The sequence below is a fragment of the Dryobates pubescens genome, chromosome 17, assembly GCF_014839835.1.
Source record: "Dryobates pubescens isolate bDryPub1 chromosome 17, bDryPub1.pri, whole genome shotgun sequence".
Classification (NCBI taxonomy): Eukaryota; Metazoa; Chordata; class Aves; order Piciformes; family Picidae; genus Dryobates; species Dryobates pubescens.
In genome coordinates this window covers 15,659,085-15,677,127 of record NC_071628.1, presented here as the reverse complement: position 1 = coordinate 15,677,127, position 18,043 = coordinate 15,659,085, and the positions used below count along the sequence as shown (strand labels likewise).

Here is an 18,043-nt window from a genome sequence, read left to right as displayed (position 1 = left end):
GTTCACACAAAATCACACAGAACTATCAGTGTTAGACCTCACAGATCATTCAGTTCCTCGAGTTCCATAGTCTGGCTGACCTCAACTAACAAATATTGTTTAAAATTCGGGAATACTGAGGTTTCTTCCAAGCTAAATTTGGCTATGATCATATGAATGAGGCAAGTCATCTAATGACTAATGTATAAACGAATGACAGTGAATCTGCTTCTCAAATCCACTTTATTTTCATTATCTATCCCTCCAAACTAATCTAAGAATGCTAATGACAAATGAAGGGGAGAAAAAAAACACAAGGCAAGGAAGTGGGGAGAGAAGGTGAGAAGCAGAAACAGTGACTGACAGACCAGAGAGACCCACTACACCTGGGAACACTGTGGTGAGTCACTGACAGAGGATTACACAAGAGGCTCAGGGCAATAGCCACACCAAGGTGTCCTAGCTAATTTAAAAGATTATGGATTATGTGATCATGTATGTTTCCAGAAATAAACAGACATTTTATTTTGGAAACAGTATTTTCAGTCAGTATTTTTCAATGACTTCTACAGAAAAGACTAGAGACCCAAAACCTGGCTGCATGTATTGAACACATAATCAGAAGAACCTTGCAAAAATGAAGGCAAGTTATCAAGAAAGAAAGAAAACAACAAACACACACATACAAACATGCAGAGAAGTGTACTATTTCTTTTGGCCTTGAAGATCACCTGCATTGTATTCATTTACCTCAACCAAGCACCAAGAAACATCCCATAGTCAAGCCATGGCACAACTCCATTTAAATCACTACCAGTCTAGCAGCAAACTATTAGTTTGGAACAATGTTGTTTCCATAGTCACCAAAATGTATTCACCACAAAGTATTCACCTGAGAATAACAGAGAAAGGCAGAGCAAGATTGCAAAACTTATACATTCCCAAGTATACTTCTGACCAAAAAAAAAAAAGAAAAAGTACTAAAGGAGCACTGAGATCCACATGGCTGGATTTTAAGAACACCATAAGGAAATACAGACCTTCCAATCAACTCCAGAAGAACAAAATAAGCTTACTTTCAGTTTAGTTATACATAGATTCTTAGCTTGGATGTTTCACCTTTAACTGTATTTGACTGTGTTTTCTAATTCCATGGACTGGAGAGATGTTCGCAGAGACTTTGCTCCAAGGAAATGGGGAACTGCTTGATAAATCAGTCTGTGGCTGAACACTATTACTCAGCAATGTATAAACCATGTATGCAAAGAAAAAGAAAAAATCCAACCAATTGGCAGCAACCTGCTTTTCCCTGGTGTAACCAGCATCTTCTTTAAGAACAATACACAGGTCTAACAGAAAATCACCGTAACCTTCTAAACACAGGAAAATGCCAAGGGTAGCGGGGAACAAAGCAGACTGATGATGAGGAAGGCTCTCCATCACAGACTCCATTTGTGCCATATCCCAGCCCTCTGCAAACAGGCAGTATACCAACCACATCTTGATTTACTGTCTATGAAACTTGTGTGATACTAAACAGGAATTAATGCAATTAGCTGACAGATATCACTCAACTGCACTGGAAATAAGGAGCTGTAGAGTTTCTATTTATAATTCTGATTCCCCTTCAATATTAGCAGTTTTAACCAGTATCCCAAAGACAGAAATGTAACATTATACATTACACAGTGGGGAAAAAAGCAGATCACTATCTCAAATTCCCTGGGAAAACTCAAAACAACTAACTAAACCATTCCTAAATGTAAGAACTTGCTCTGAAGAGTGCTGCCCATAAATCAAATTATAAAGTAAGCTGCATTTGCAAATGTGTCCTGTGCACTGAATATGGAATATTTAATTTTGGCTTTGATTTCACACTAAATCACTGACTTAGTATAATAACACTATTTCAAAACTTGGTATCTCATTACTATCATTTGACTTCTTTGCAAACTAAACCTACTTCTACTGGTAGGGCAGAAATTGTCTGAACATACAGTATTCTGGGTTCCAATTCATACATGAGTTTTACATAAAACAGAGGACCTAACCTGTTGACAACTTGTTGACTGATGCTACAAAACCATCTAAATCTAGCAGGGTTATCTTCATTAGTTCAGCTCTGGTTTCAAGCAGATGTATGGCAGAATTACGTAAATGAAAAGGAAAAACTGCATACTCAGTACTGAAGCTATGGTCTATGTTAAATCAGGTCAAAAAGTATACTCACAGCTTTTACTGCAATGTGCATGCTGGAAAATACTGAAGACATCCACAGTTCAGTTTTGGAAGAAAAATACCTCAGCTAATTTATGCTGAATTTTTAGCATTTAAAATTTTGTGTGTATCTGTAAGATTATCCAGCAAGGATATGTCTTATGAAAAATACTTCTGGATTTGCTTCATTTGGATACAGCAATCTGAACAGATGAAAAACAAGCTTGCCTCTTTTATTGCAAAGACATGTTACTACAAAACTGAAGCAAGAATGAAAACCTCACACAGCATCATTCCTCAGGAAATTAAATCAACCGTTGGCCACACTGCAGTAAAAACAACAGCAGAAAAGTGTTTAATTAAAATATTTATACACAAAAAAGTGATCTGTTTATAGTCAATCTAGCAATTACAACTCCCAAATAAAGTGGGAAGGCTAAAAAGTTTGGACACCTTTCACAACAGGAATACAAAACTTTCAAGCGCTATAGGGCAATATATTGTTGTGTAGCAAACATGCGACTTGGTTCAAGTACCTCAGAATTTGCTTCCAAGAGCTCAGTAGAGCAAGGCTTTTTAAAAAAGCCACTTCAGAGTCTTCTGCAACATACAGTAAGACCCAGCTACCCTCTCCTAACACAAGGGATTATCAACATACAAAAGTATCTCTAGCTCTGTTTCACTCAGATAAAGGAGGACCTTGCATAAATTAATCAGAAGATATTCACAGAAGAGCCACCACTGCTGCACATGAAATAAAGGCAAGATTTGGAAGGTAGAAGAAAAACACGCACCATAAGAGGCAGAAAAACATTGACACAGGACTGTCACATGGACTTCAGTAGCACATGGACTTCAGTAGTAGTAGTAAGGGAGACCATCAGCACTTTGTAGAATTTCACTGACTTGGTAATTACCATTCCTGAAATATTCCTCTAACAAATAGACCTTTCCTACTGTTTTCTTCTCCCCCCTCCCCAATATACTTTCAAATTATTATTTTTTTCTAACAAAACCTGTTTTGCACACAAATCACTAACATCTCAGTGTGTACCTCATCACAAATTTAAGATCATCACAGCCAGTTCTAATACAAACACCCACTGCTCTGTCAGTGTTTAAAATAGTATTCAACAGTTCCAGGTGATCCTGCTCTAGCAGATGAGTTGGACTGGACATCTTCAGAGATCCCTTCCACCGCTACCATTCTGTGATTCTGCAAAAAAACCCCAAGACTCTTATCTAAAACTTTTTTCAAGCTTGCAGTGATCCTCAGCCTTTAATGTTAGGCCAAACATTACTGGAATAAGACTGTTTTTTTTAAAGTGTCACCAGAAACACTTAAGTAAATTAAACTGCTACAGAATACAAGAGAAAAATATTCTGTGAGTTAGTTATTGATCAAAAGATTAAAACAAGTCATCAAACACCCTGCCCCAAGCACAGGAATCTACATTGTGTTCACAGTGAAGTTACCACTATGTTTTCCACACTTCACAAAAAACCTATGCTTGGGCTGACATTCTTTAACAATTCCACGAACGTATCCAAAAAGAGTCAGTTAAAGGTTTGCTGACAACAAACAAGAAAACCAACCATCAAAACCAAAGCTAAACAAAACACAACACCAACAAACCCCCCACAACTGAAAAATAATCCTAAGCAAATGTTAGTGCAGTTACTAAAATTCTCCATGAAATTACCAATAAAACCTCAGATAAACTTTGCTGTAAAAACAATAAAGCAGCATGTTAAAAAAAATACCTCAATATTCCAACAATGCAATAATTACTGTACAATGTAAGGAAAAAAAAACTTACTAATGTTTCTACATTTGGGGATAGTATTGCTTCAGAGCCCAGTGACAGTCAAAAACCACAGAACTTAGTAACGAGCAAGAAAGGAACAGATAACCAAGGTATGTCATGCAGAAATTGTTGGCTTCCTCTCATCATGGATGGTATATGCAGTAATAACCACCCTAACTCTTGAATTTTACAGAAGCAGAGAGATTCAGAGAATCACACCAAGAACTAAGCATAAATTAGATGGTATTACACCAGTAGAAACCAAGAGATTATGATTCTTCAGTTCACAACAGGCATACAAGTGGAATGTAAATGAAGAAGTTAGTGAAAAATAAAAAAAAATAAAGTGTACATCAATAACAATCAGCCATTATTATTTAGAACAGAGGAACATGGTGGAAATCTGTTAACAGAAAAGCTTTAATATTTTTGGCACAAAACACAATAATTTTAAAAACTGTAATCAAAGTAAGGAAAGAAAATAAAATCACAGCTTGCAGAGAATGAGTCCACCAACAGCTATAAGAACAACCTCTGTCCAGAAAATCTCCTAAGCATGGGCTTTGCCAGATCACTACACTAAACACTACAGGCTGTCAAAATATTTGCCCTAAACTTGCACTCCTTCCTTAAGCATCGCTGCTGGACATGGTCAGGCCATTAATACTGACCTGAACAGACCTACAGCAGGAGTTGGGAATGATTGCCTTTGGCCTGCCTTCCACCATTGTACTTAATGAGCCTTTGACAGGTGTGTATTTAACTACCACTGAATTCCAATCATCTTTAATAGAAAATTGCTTATCTTTATGGGCCTTTGGAAATACCAGCCAATAGTGAGCCAACGATTTAAATTCTTATGTAATTTGGTCATTGTATTGTGACCTTTAAAGGAAAACTCCATTAGCAGGCTGCAAGTAAATTTAAGACATACATAAATAAAAATCACACATAAGATAATAAGAAGTGCTACCTCTTGAGGTTTCAACTTCTCTATGTCTGTGGAGAGGTCTGAGCTTTTTCCATGAAGACTGCCATTTTCCTGTAAACAGACAATTAGTAAGAAAAATAAGGACAAAAATAACATTATTGAAATTACTGGGAAAAGCACAGGATTTTTCAGTTAAAGTTTAACGTGTATGACAAATGTAACTTAAACTCTATGCTCATCCTCACAAGGAATAACCTAGAAATGTAAAAAGCTTGCCTCCTGAGAAACTCTGATCTATATTGAGACCCACAGGCTCACTGTAGCTCTTTCCCAGAATCATCTCACTGGCAAGCATATGAAGTAGAATCAGAACTTCATTCAAAATTCTGAACCACTTGTGTAATTCATCTCATTAGTTAGTAGAAAAAAAAAGACCATACATCTTATCCAACATTTATGCATACAAACTTGATTTGGACCAGGAAATGAACTCAGGTACTTTTTCAAATTATTTCAACCTAGGAGAGAGCTTCCTTTGTTCTACTTTTTTGGTAGACCACCACAGCCATGGAACAACTAATTTGTGATTCTTTACCATTACCAATTCTGTATACAGACAGAATATATTTCTAATGTTCTTTCTTTTTTTTTTTTTTGGTGGAAAACACAGCAACAGAGTTATCCTGTAAAAGAAGTTCATTTTTCTTCAAAAAGAAAAATATTGTCATTTAAGTGACATGCCAGACAACCATTTATTGCTTCATTAGGATCTCTACATGAAGTTGTTTTCTTCCCCTACCACTATCAGAATTTTTAAGTGCCTTGAAGACCTGGGCAAAAATCTACATTCATCAGCAAACTCTCTGAATTTGTAAAAATATTCAGCTTATAATAATCTTTATTAGACTTTAGGATTATGGGGGGGGGGTGGTTCCCCCCAGACTTCTGCTCCCAGCCCATCAATACTACAGGAAAAAAAATAATTTTTCAAGAAGAGAAGGCAAAACATACAAAACATTAGTTTATCTCTTTCTCTCAAAACAGATTCTTTCATTTTTACTTTATAAATCAAGAAAATATGTACACAAGTATTTGGTCTTCTCTTCTTTTAAACTTTAGTGATGCACACAAAGACACATTATAAATTCAGCCACAAATACAAGTAGGGAAATAAATCTACAGGTCAGAATTTTCAAAGCCTCTAATTTTGCAACAAAAAAAATTCGGACAGCATTAACTGCAGTCATCCAAAATTAAGCATACTTGATAACGTATTTAGCTTGATTAAGACTTATTAAAACAGTATGATCTGGCTTAAACAAAAATGAGTATGTTGTCTTTAGAAATAATAACTGGTTCTTCAGAATGAACTCTCAGTACCATCTCTAATCACCAGTATGGAAGAGGAAAAACATCTTCTGCACTTAGCTAGCAGCAGAAGAAATACTTCAATAATATTCTGGGAATAGATTCTATCAACTCTTACCAATATATTCAGTTTGGCTATGGACCAACTGGCTTTAGCTGAAACTGGCCTAACATAAATCACAATTCTGCAACAATTGTTTGCTGGGACAATTTTTTTCCCCTGTCTTACTCTTTTTTTGTGTTTTTTCTTTTTTTTTTTTCCCCCCCTTGGGTTTGTTTTTCAATATAAACTATCTCAAGTCCAAGCCACAACTGCTGATGGGACAGGGACACCTGACACTCAAGAATTTAACATCACCCTTTTTCCTAAGATCTTCCACAGGGCTCAAGACAAATCCACATTTATGTTTGCTTTGCTTAATGATAGACCCAAACAGCACTGACTTCTTCCCATGATTCTAACTTATTTCATACCTCTATTAGCACAATAATGTCTTCTGCTATTACCATCTTCAGGGTATTATGGTGTAATCTGTAGAGGACTTGATGAAAAAAACAACCACCACCCAAACAAACAAAAAAATCAAACAACAAACCAAGAAAGAATAATATTTTTTTTAAATTGACCAAGCACAGGAGGCATCCTCACTCTGGAACATTAGCTTGCTGATCCTCTAACAAAAAAAATATGCAACTTATATAGCCACACAGTCACTGAATCACAAGCTCAAATTCCTAACTCACTACTGATTGAAATTGATCAGCAATATTATAAATTAGTGTTAAACCACCAAACTCTTATGAAAACAAGAGTTACAATTGTGTAGTAAGATTCCATTTCAAATGTAGGGAAAAATCTTCTAAATGTTGAGCTCTGTGTCTCAAACTATGGAGGATTTTTAAAAAGAATGTCTAATTTCTATGTTGCACAGAAATTCTTCTGCAACCCATAAAGTTGTTCTGTCATCTTATATTCATTTATTTACAAAAGATCAAAAGAAAAATTAGGACTTCAGGGGGGGAAAAAAAAAAATAAATCTTTCTAAAGCTCTTTTCCAAGGTCAGACTAACAATATCCAGTGTACTGGACAAGACCTTGCAGCTTACTCATTTCAATCCACAGCAAGAGAAAGCATGCAAGGGTGCAAAAGCACTAGCACAGCTCTGCCTCAAGGGTAGTGAAATCATAACAGATTATTTAGACTAGGCCCATCAGTTATGCTGTGTATGTCTAGTAATTAATTCATTCGGTACTTCGTTCAGTGGCTTTTTAGAGAGTAGATATTCATTAAAAAAACACTGAACAGATAAAAGGGAATGGGATTTACTAAGGGGAAACATTATTTTAAGATTATTTTAGGATGTTAGATACTATCAAAAACCTTTAGCTCAATAAGCAGGATGAATTAAGCTGCAAGGAACAGGAAGAAGTTATTTAAAAAAGAGAAGACTCTCTCCAACATCATGATACAGCACATAATACTGCCGGCCGACATTCGTCATGACACAGCACGTAGTATAGCTGGCTAACATTCATGTAGAGGCAAGCTTACCCTACACTTTGCCAATAATTTTCCTCCTGAGTAAGTAAGTAGTGTAAGTTAAAGGAAACACATGCTCATCAATCAAGTCTAAAGTTACGTATGGTTTACTCACATAAATTCTTAACCTACATAAGTTTGAGCCTCAGAAATCTGAATCCCTATTGCAGAATATCAAAGTCATTGAAGTCTCTATAAGATACTAATTTGTGTATTTAGAAGGATCCTACCCTTCAAAAATATTGCCAAATCATCTGCTGATTTTCATTGTACATTCCCATAAACTTTCACTATGAATTATTACACGGGAACCTTACCCTTGAAGATTCATATGAAGGACTTGGCTGACCGCTTGTTCCCCAGGATGTGGCACCTGTTCGCTCATCCATACCTAGCAATAAAAAGAAAAATATCGACCTAAGAAAATATAGCAAAAACATAATGTTCTCTGACGCAGCCTGAAAGCAAATTCATCCACTTCCATACACTTAAAGCAAATTCATCTGCTTCCGTATACTTAAAGCAGTATTTCTAAAAACTTAAGATGAACAGTTTCCTTGTTAATGAAGCTGGCTACAGAACAACCTACTCATTTGGACACCTGCAGCTGCAGAAAACAGAAGCATAAAAAGTCAAGAAGATTTGCCAATCTGCAGAGTCTGTCCTACCCAATCCATAAGAAATTAGCATGAGTAACAAAACAAGCACAAGGATGTTAGCCTGGCTTTTTGCACAGCCTGATTTATCCTGCATCTTAAGCACTGAATATTGTAGCGCATACTGTGAAACATACACTTGTTATCTACTCTGTGCTCTCATGTCTTGCGTAAGTATTGTAGAATGTGCGAAATTATTTCCCTTACTCGGTCTTTAAACAACATGCAAGATTTCAGCATCAGGGGAGAAAAAGGCAAGGCAGACTGGTTGTATTTCAACAGCTCAAAAAAACCCAGAGACTCATGGTGTCTGCCCTATTAAAATAGGAATCTTTTTAAACTCTGTAACGGTTCTTTCAGAATCAGTTCCCTTTATGCAAATCCAGGTTACAGCTCAAAAAGGGGAAGGAAAAAATAGGGAGATCTTTAAACTCAGATTATATCTCCTATGTATTATCTAGCCAACAATTAGAAATACTTGCCAGTACTTTCTCCAGTTAGTTTCCGTGTGAATTTAATTGGTCAAACCATCTTCAAACTACAATCCAAATGAACTAATGAAGTACCTGAACTCCAATAGCAAATTTGTTCATATAGGATAAGGTTACTACTCTAGCAATTAGGTTGTCAAGTATCTGTATCATTTTTTTTTCCAATGGGTGGAACACTTCCATCCTAAATTGCAGATTTCCATGCACTCTGGCCTACAAAACATAATCCATTAATTTCCTGTCACCTAAAACTTCTCTGTTTTGATAGAGTATAAAATTTGTGTGATATATAATATAAACTATATATGAAGCTTTAAAATTTCATAATTTATAAATAAGAACAATGTATGACCATTTATAAATGAGCTGAGTGCACATTACTCCATACAATCATCCCTAAACCTTACTGCAACTAAGTTGCAAACTGCAACTATAAAATTTTCATGCATACCTCTCAGACTGGCCACACTACAAAATAAGATGCAAGGAAATACTGTAAATAACTACCTACGGAATAGTGTTCTAATTGTTATTTCCTTAAGAAATGTGGTTTATGAAGGCAGGAAATGCTGTGTGGACAAACACTGCAGAAGGCATGTTAAACTGAAAGCACAGTACAATCACCCAGATTAAAACTAGACACCTTTTGTGTACTGCAGGAAAGACCCTCAAGGCTGGAGAACATTCTTTTAAAAATGCAAAACCACCACTATATTGAGTCAGCCATTTGGGGAAGTTTGCTGCATTTTGCAGCTGACAGTATTGTTGTTGTTTCATTGTAAGTGATCCAGGAGCTGAGCAAAAAGTCGTGGCTGGCACTGACAAAGGCAAAAGTAATCTTTTGGCACAAACGACTCTTTTCTGCCAGAAACAACAGTGCCAGTAATCCTCTGATTATTTTAACAAGTATTCCATTGCTTTAGTGTCAAAATGGGAGGGGGGTATATGAGGACAAAAATATCTTCCTGTAAATTTTCTACAAGACAATGTCTTTGGGAAAGCCTAAGACATAGCACCTTACAATAACCTATTTGTGAAATATGTCAGTGAGTAATGGTTATGTATAGCATGTTTAGATCCATGACTCCTAATCAGTAAAACATATTTGTTCAACAATTGGAGTCAGTAAACCAGATGGATTTACGTTAAGAGTCTGATAAATCTGCACATGTATAGCTATTTTTTCCCACCCCTATTTTAATTCTATGCAAACAATTTGCTTGAAGAAACCACTCTAAAACAAAAATGTAACAGCATAAGAGAGGGAGGAAAACTAATTTCTAAATAGTTGTTCCCAGAATTGTTTTCTTCTAAAAAAGCTAGAGTGGCTATAGCTATGAGTAGTCTGGAGTATCAACACACTTATTTTTGTTAGCTTTTTCCTCCTTTTCATGCAGTTTTTCTTTCTTACAAGCCCAAAATGGCTTTGCAACTAGACCCACCCTTTAATCAGTTTGCACATGGCACATACATTCACACTTCAGAAGCTCCATGAAGGCTACAAGGAAGCATTTAATACACTGCATACAGAACACTGGCACGCTAACTCACAGTCACTTGACATCTGGATTTGACTTGGAACACCACCCCTGGTGCCCTCAGCCTCCATCCACACAGCACACACCGAACGAGACAAGAACTGGCCAGCCAACAATGCTCAAAAAGGAAATCAGATACGTGCCTACAACAGTGCTCAAGGAATCCATTCTGGTTTGCACAACAGCTTTTTTCATCAATGACAGATGAAAAACAAGCAAGTGCTGCAAGAAACAAAGACTCAGACAAAACTCTAGCAGGCTGGGAACAAACAAACATCCAACATGCACAGCCAAAAAGGTAGGTCTGTGTGAATGAGCCAGGAGCATTAGATACACCTTCCAGAAGGGAGCAGAGCCTGAAGTGGGCAATCACCCACTGAAAAGCAACATGAGTCCTCTACGATAATAAACGCAAGTCTCAAAGCAAGTGTGTCATCAAAATGGTTTAAATGTTTTCCTGGGAAATGCAAAACAGAATGGAGGAACTATGGGGATCATCACCTTCATACACTCCCTTCCACAAGGAAACATGGTGTCCAATTCCAGTGTCCACAAACTCGATCACGGATGTTGAAGGGCATTGCAAAGTTGTGAGAGTTAACAGAGAACTGAAAAACATACTGCACAGGGAAAGGCTGAGGTATCTCACTGTTTGAGTGATGAAAGAGAGAGGGAAATTAAAAAACTATGTGTTATCACAGTATCACTAATGTTGGAAGAGACCTCGAGGATCATCGAGTCCAACCTGTCACCACAAACCTCATGACTAGACCATGGCACCAAGTGCCATGTCCAATCTCCTCTTGAACACCTCCAGGGATGGTGACTCCACCACCTCCCCGGGCAGCCCATTCCAATGACAAATGACTCGCTCGGTGAAGAACTTTCTCCTCGCCTTGAGTTTAAACTTCCCCTGGTGCAGCTTGAGACTGTGTCCCCTTGTTCTGGTGCTGGTTGCCTGGAAGAAGAGACCAACCCCTTCGTGGCTACAACCTCCCTTCAGGTAGTTGTAGAGGGCAATGAGGTCACCCCTGAGCCTCCTCTTCTCCAGGCTAAACAATCCCAGCTCCCTCAGCCTCTCCTCATAGGGCTTGTGCTGAAGGCTTCTCACCAGCCTTGCTGCCCTTCGCTGGACACATTCAAGTGTCTCGATGTCCTTCTTAAACTGAGGGGCCTGGAACTGGACACAGTACTCAAGGTATGGCCTAATAACCCAGACATACGCAGCCAGGCTGACAGCAGTATACCAAGGTTCTACACTCACTTACTTTTTTCAGCAGGGATTGAGGATGGAAAGTTATTGAAATGACTTGTGAGTTGATTTCATGGTTCTCAATGAACACTGGATACTTCTAGCAGATACACTGCGGTTTAACTAGGGAGTAATTCAGTAAGTTTGATCTTTGTTCAAACTGATTCAGCTGGCAATCTGTGCCTGGTCTGGATCACACAGCGGCTCCACCACACTCATTGCCACTGTCCCAGGGAAGACCAGCAGGACATTAGCCCTGCCCTTGGCCAGCCACGCAGACAATGCGCAACAAAAATCCAGGAACACAGCCAGGAAAGGCTGAGTGCTCCCTGCTCACCTCATGAAGAATGGACCAAGCAGTCACAAGGATGCTTTCTGGCTCTGTGCACTGAATTATAAAAAGGCTTTACTTAATGTCACTTTTAAGATAGTGCCATGAGCATTTCAGGCTCTTCTAGAAGAAAAGTTGAAGAAATGTGTTGCCTCATTATTTCAACATATGTATTCATTCTGAAGAAAAAGGTTCAAACATTCATCTAATAAAAAAATTGGATCTTACAATCAAACTGAAAGTTGTTGTTCTTGCTGATATAAAACAAAGGCAACAATATTTAAAACTTATTTCAAGAGACATGGGCTCTAATGTTAGCGTGAACAAGATAATATACTTTATAGGGTTACCATCTGCTATGATGTTGATCAAATAAATGATTTGACCAAAAAAAAGAAATCACATTGTAGATTGTTATACTAGGTACTGGAGGTATGAGTTTCTATCTTTTATAGCTTCTTCATCCAATTTTGTTTCAGAGTAATGATATTCCTTCAGATAAGAATCGGCAACTGAAATCAATTGCAAAAAAGCTAGAGCACAAATAACAACAGTCTTGATTGTATTTTGCATCTTAGACACCCAAACAAATCAATCTACCATTAGACCCCATATTGCAAAAGTCTTTGTGAAGTATGATACAAACTGCTGCCTAACATTTTATTTTAGGTCTAGACTTTCTGGTAAGAGAATTTGATAAAGAAATACCACCTCAATTAACAATTTTACATTTCAATAGGTTAAGAGTAGTTCTCAGCCTTTTCTTGTTGATTCTAAACAGAAAATATTTCTCACTTTATAGTAGATCTAGTATTTTTAATAAGATGATAATTTATATTTTAACCAACTACCTCAAATGTGCAAGTCAGAAACAAGATACAGCTACAGAAATTTATTACCGGATTACGAGGGTGGGGTGGACACAAACCACTGAAAACCAAAAGCAGGTTTGAGCTTTGACAAAAGATGTCATGTGGTGGACTTAAAATATATGAAGCTAGGGACATTAATCAAATTGAGAAGAGAAATGAAACCCAGGCAACCTATCAACAGTCTAACCACTTAAGAGCCATGGGGATAAATTCAGATACAACATTTTAGTTCTCTCCACCCTTCCATCCACTCCCTCTTCTCCAAAGAAAAGGCAAGGGGAAATACTTCCTTCAAGTCAGGGAAGGGGAATGCGAGATGGGGAAGAAGAGAAAAACTTCAAATCTCAATCCATACTGTTTCTTGTAGAACATACTGATTGCCTTACAGCATATGGATACAAAGTTCTACCCATGCTTCTGGATCAGAAAGTAAAGTTTGCCCCCAGTAACAGAATTGCTTATTAGAGGCACCTGTGGGAATATTTAATAAGAAACAGCCCCTTTTTGTACCTTTTGCTCTAGAAAAAAAAAAAAAAAAGAAAGTACTGTGAACACTTTACAGAAACACTACTTTGAGGCTAAGTCTTCTGATACAAACTCTGAACTCTGCAATTCCTTCAGAAAGCTTCCCAAGATAATGTTACTCAACTGCATGATGCTGCTCACTCTCCTCCATGTACAGAACCACAGTTGCAGACTGGACGTTTAACCCATCATGTAGCCTAGAAGTGAAATTTTTCCAGGTCTTAACCATTGGTTTGAATATGCTCCCCACATGCCCAAGTCAGGTTTGCTACCATGAGAACTGAGGCTGTTAAATAACAACCTTTAATGGCAGACATTTAAAAGCACAAGGACGCACTGCAGGGATTGAAGCCACTCTGAGGCAGTGATTACCTCAATTACTAGCCATAAAATACTACCTTCCATTTGAATATTTTCCTTTGTAGAGATCAGTTTGAAATATCAACAGTGATTCATAATAGTAGTAAATGAAGCAATTTACCTTTTGGAAACATTTCTTAATACTGGAGAGCCCCAGAGTGTATTTCACATTGCAAAGAATAAACATCCTCTATGGCGGTTATTGTTGTTTAAAACCTACACGTTTATACAGAAAATTATTTGCAAAAGTAGTACCTTCTCAGGTCAGAATACAACTTCAAGGTGTACACTTAAACATGCTGATTTAGGAAAACTGATGAAAAGCTTTAATTCATTTTGACAGTGTCTATTAACATCAGAAGTCAGTACCAGTACCAGTTCCTATGTAACCATCAAGTATGTTTTAGATTTGTTTCCACTTGTTACCTAAATATAATTTAGTATTATCCAAAAAAGAAAAACAGGCAATTACTACTTCTAACTTAATTTTAGAAACAATCCTATTCATTTCTTGTAATAGAACCCATGTATTTCCTACAAAGAACAACATTAGGTTATTGATTCCTGTAATAGCAGCACTCTTACAGAAATGTCAGTCGTTAGCTGCTTCTCTTTCCATGTATTTTCTACTTCCTAGACTCTTTATCACAAACACACCAAGTAACCTGGCATAACCTGGACACCTTACAATACAATCTGCTCAAAGTTTTTGAAGTAAAAAATAATTAAAAACAACAACAAAAAAGTGTATGTACATATAAATACCTTTGCAATACTAATCTTCATGGTTTATAATCCACATAGAAGTAATATTTACAGATGTGCATACAGTATATTTTGAAACCTTCCTAGTTACAAATGTGAATAAAGCAAGCCAGCTTAGAGACCAAGCCTTTATTAGGGATACAACTCAGAACTTTTATTCACATGCAAACATGAACACAGCTAAACTGCGAACTAAACTGCATCATGCTGCTTATTTTCTTCTTTATATTGAGCTGTGAAGTATAAGATTCAATAGCTCTAACAAGCAAGTCTGAGCCCTATGAAATACCATAATAATCCATTCTACTGGCAAATTTTCCTGTGGTTACTTCAGTTATGAGTCAACAGCTTTATATAACTGCAACTTCAGAATTTTGTTTTTTTTTTTTTTGGGGTGGGGTGGGGGGTGGATTATATACATACATATACACACACATACACACATGCACACCAAATCAAGGCCAGGATCACAAGACTGCACACAGCAACCCAAAAATATTCAAATACAGTCTCACAGTCAACAGCTACTGTTACCAACTGCATTACACCAGTACATCCAGAAAACTGCCAATTCAGGCAACAGGACACAACATAAATCTAACTTAGAGTGAGGCACTAACTCTCATAAAAAATGAAAACACTGCAAGCATGACAGCTTTTCTAACAATGTCTAGAAGTGTTTAGAAAATTTACTGTCAGTCATTTAATGTTCCACAAGGTGTCCAGCAAACTCTGACCCTCTTGAAAACAAATTCCAGTATCAAACTGAGGGCAGTATCCCTTCATGGGGTTGAGGACTGCCATTCATCATTATACATGTGCACTTAAAATTATCCAATTGCAACAAATTAGAAGTCCTCTGTTGACCTTTAGATAATCATTAATGAACATTCAAATCTATTAAGGAGCCTCCTGCGCCCCATATGCATAGAAAAGGTTTAAAGTAAACTATTAAAAACTTGCAAGAAGCACCTCTACCTGCATTTATACAGTTAAGAATCTGAGTTGATGGAAGTCCTCCCTAGTCTACAATATGAAGGACCACTTTTTCCCAGTATGCATTTCGTACTAACTAGTGCTTCCCCTTCCATAAGCTAGATGGAATGTAGTAAAACTCTTGCCAGATGTTCTCGTTTTGCAGATGTCCAAAACCAACAGTTCACAATAATTCCATTACTCCCAAAAGTTACAGCCAGAATCCACTCTGAACAAATGATGGAGATCTGGCACAGACTGTACTGCCAGCAAGACCCTCAGCTTCCTCAATAAAAACCTCAGCAAGCCCAAACAAACTAACAAAAAAACCCCAATGAAACAATCAAAACTCAACAAACAAAAAACACCACAGCTCACACCAAGAAATCTTTCCTTAACATTGAGACATCTCATTTTGGTATTTTGAACCTCCTTCTTAAAGTAAGAAAACATTAAGTTCTCTATCAAAGGACAGAAATCTGTCTTTAAATTTCCCAAATGTCATTGTATTTGCCCAAGTATTTGCTGAATCAAGCTCCTTGCTGCCTGGGCTGTTAGCTGCCTGCTGAGGCAGGCAGGCTGGCTTTGTGTTGACAGCTCCCTTAGTGTGAATGGCAGTAAATGATGGTGTGCCCACAACGCTGGAAAACTGATACGATACAGTTCAGTCTCCTACATTTAACAGCGTGACGGAAGGAAGGCTGCTGCCTGATATTAACGGACCTTGCACTAACACATAGCAATGTCTGAAGAAACCCAGTTTATCTTCAACCCCCCAAACATTTGTTTTGGTTTGTTAGGTGTTTTCACTCCTTCCCTTTATTTAAAAGGAAGACTGTCCCTCCCTTTGAACCAAGACATCTCACCAGAGTTCTTTAAGTTGTCTGACATCTGTATGTACTAGTTTCTCCCTTGATAACCAAAAGCTATTACCTGACCTATTGATTCTGCTGCACTTCAGGACCAGTTGACTATTGCTAATATCCAACTATTCTAAGAACTTGTAGTAGTATCACAGTAACAACACCACGACACACTTATTTTTCTACTCCTGAAAATATCTACTACATCTGGCAGGATCTGAGTCTGATGGAAATGAGTCAAAAAATATCGATATTTGCTAGATAAAATTTCTCTGACTACTTTTTTAGAAGAAAGACTTCTTTACTTCCCCTCTTTTAAAGATTGCATTGGTCTTCCTTCTATTTCTCCTGCTAGCTTTTCATTTAATACTCCATAGTCTGGTTGGACTGCCTAACATTTCTCCTTGGCTTACATCCTAAATATCACACTTTTTATAGAAATGAGAGTTTTGAATGCTTTTCTTGTAACAAGTGTTGCATGAGCTAAAACACACTTAATAAAATGCACTTAGAAATCATACACACTTCAGAAACAGAACTTAGATGGAAAAAATAGAACTAGAATTTATATTCAAATAAGCCCATTTTAAATTGCTTTCCTTCTCTAGTGTTACAGCTAGAACTGACATACCTGTTGCTGTTCAAAGTGCACTAATGGCCTGTTTTTCCTTCTCAAATGAGGACAAGTTAGTCTTTGAATAAACAAAAAAAAAAATTGCTGCTGCTTCTCAAAGTATGCTGTTACAGCAAATTCAGTAGGTTATAGCTAGAAAATGCTGAAAGCCAATAAATGTGGTAGAGACAGTCAGGGGTGAAAAGCACCCTTACCTGGTCATTAACCTTCCTGCAATAACACAGTATTGAACACTTCCACACATAAGCTTGAATAGTATGCAGACAAAAAGCATATATCAATCAATAACCAAGTACTTAATTCCTCCTCCCATGATGCTTTAAAATCCTCCTTCTACAAAAGATGATTTCTAGGAATATTTAATGAGAACACAGAAGCCAGTGATTTTGCATTAAAATTAGGACAAATAATGTAAATTTAATATGACACGTGAGTAAGAACAAGAAGTGAAAGGATACTAAACCCTTTCAATCCCCTAGCACTACAGAGAGGGAACCATCGCTAGCCCTGCCAGCACCGCATCCAGCAGGGCCCTTAGCCAACACGCAAGCTACAGCAGTAAAAAAATCTCATCATGCTAAAGTATGCCTTCAAACAGGCAGGCAACATTTACCCCTCCTCATATAGGATTTTGATGCAGGAACCATTACCATGCAATAGTTTGGGTCAAGTTTTATGTACGGAAACACAAGCCTATCTTCCTAAGGGCTGGCTGCCACCCAAAGGAGGTCATCCTGCTTCCGTTAACACTTCCCTGTCCCCAGTGACCATTGCCCAGATTTTATGTCTTTTTCTCTCATATTAGCATCAGTGTTTTGTAGGGTCCTGCAGTAAATCAGTTCAGGAACAAAGCCAGTACAAAACAGAACCATATAAAAAAACCTTTGTTGGTTTCTAGCCATATTAGTTCACAGAAATATTTCACTACCAGGCCAGA

The 18,043-nt window shown here is 37.4% G+C and overlaps 1 protein-coding gene across 7 annotated transcripts in view; it reads right to left on the bottom strand.

Annotated features, from left to right (window-relative positions):
* The window catches only part of TCF12 (transcription factor 12), a 170,835-nt gene that overhangs the window by 116,842 nt on the left and 35,950 nt on the right, over positions 1 to 18,043 (bottom strand). For all 7 annotated transcript variants that reach the window (XM_054168947.1, XM_054168949.1, XM_054168944.1 and 4 more), the window contains exons 4-5: positions 8,162 to 8,235; positions 4,978 to 5,046 (exon numbers count right to left, since the gene is read on the bottom strand). In XM_054168947.1, the coding sequence (XP_054024922.1) occupies positions 4,978 to 5,046; positions 8,162 to 8,235 (143 nt within the window). The remainder of the gene's footprint in view (positions 1 to 4,977; positions 5,047 to 8,161; positions 8,236 to 18,043) is intronic.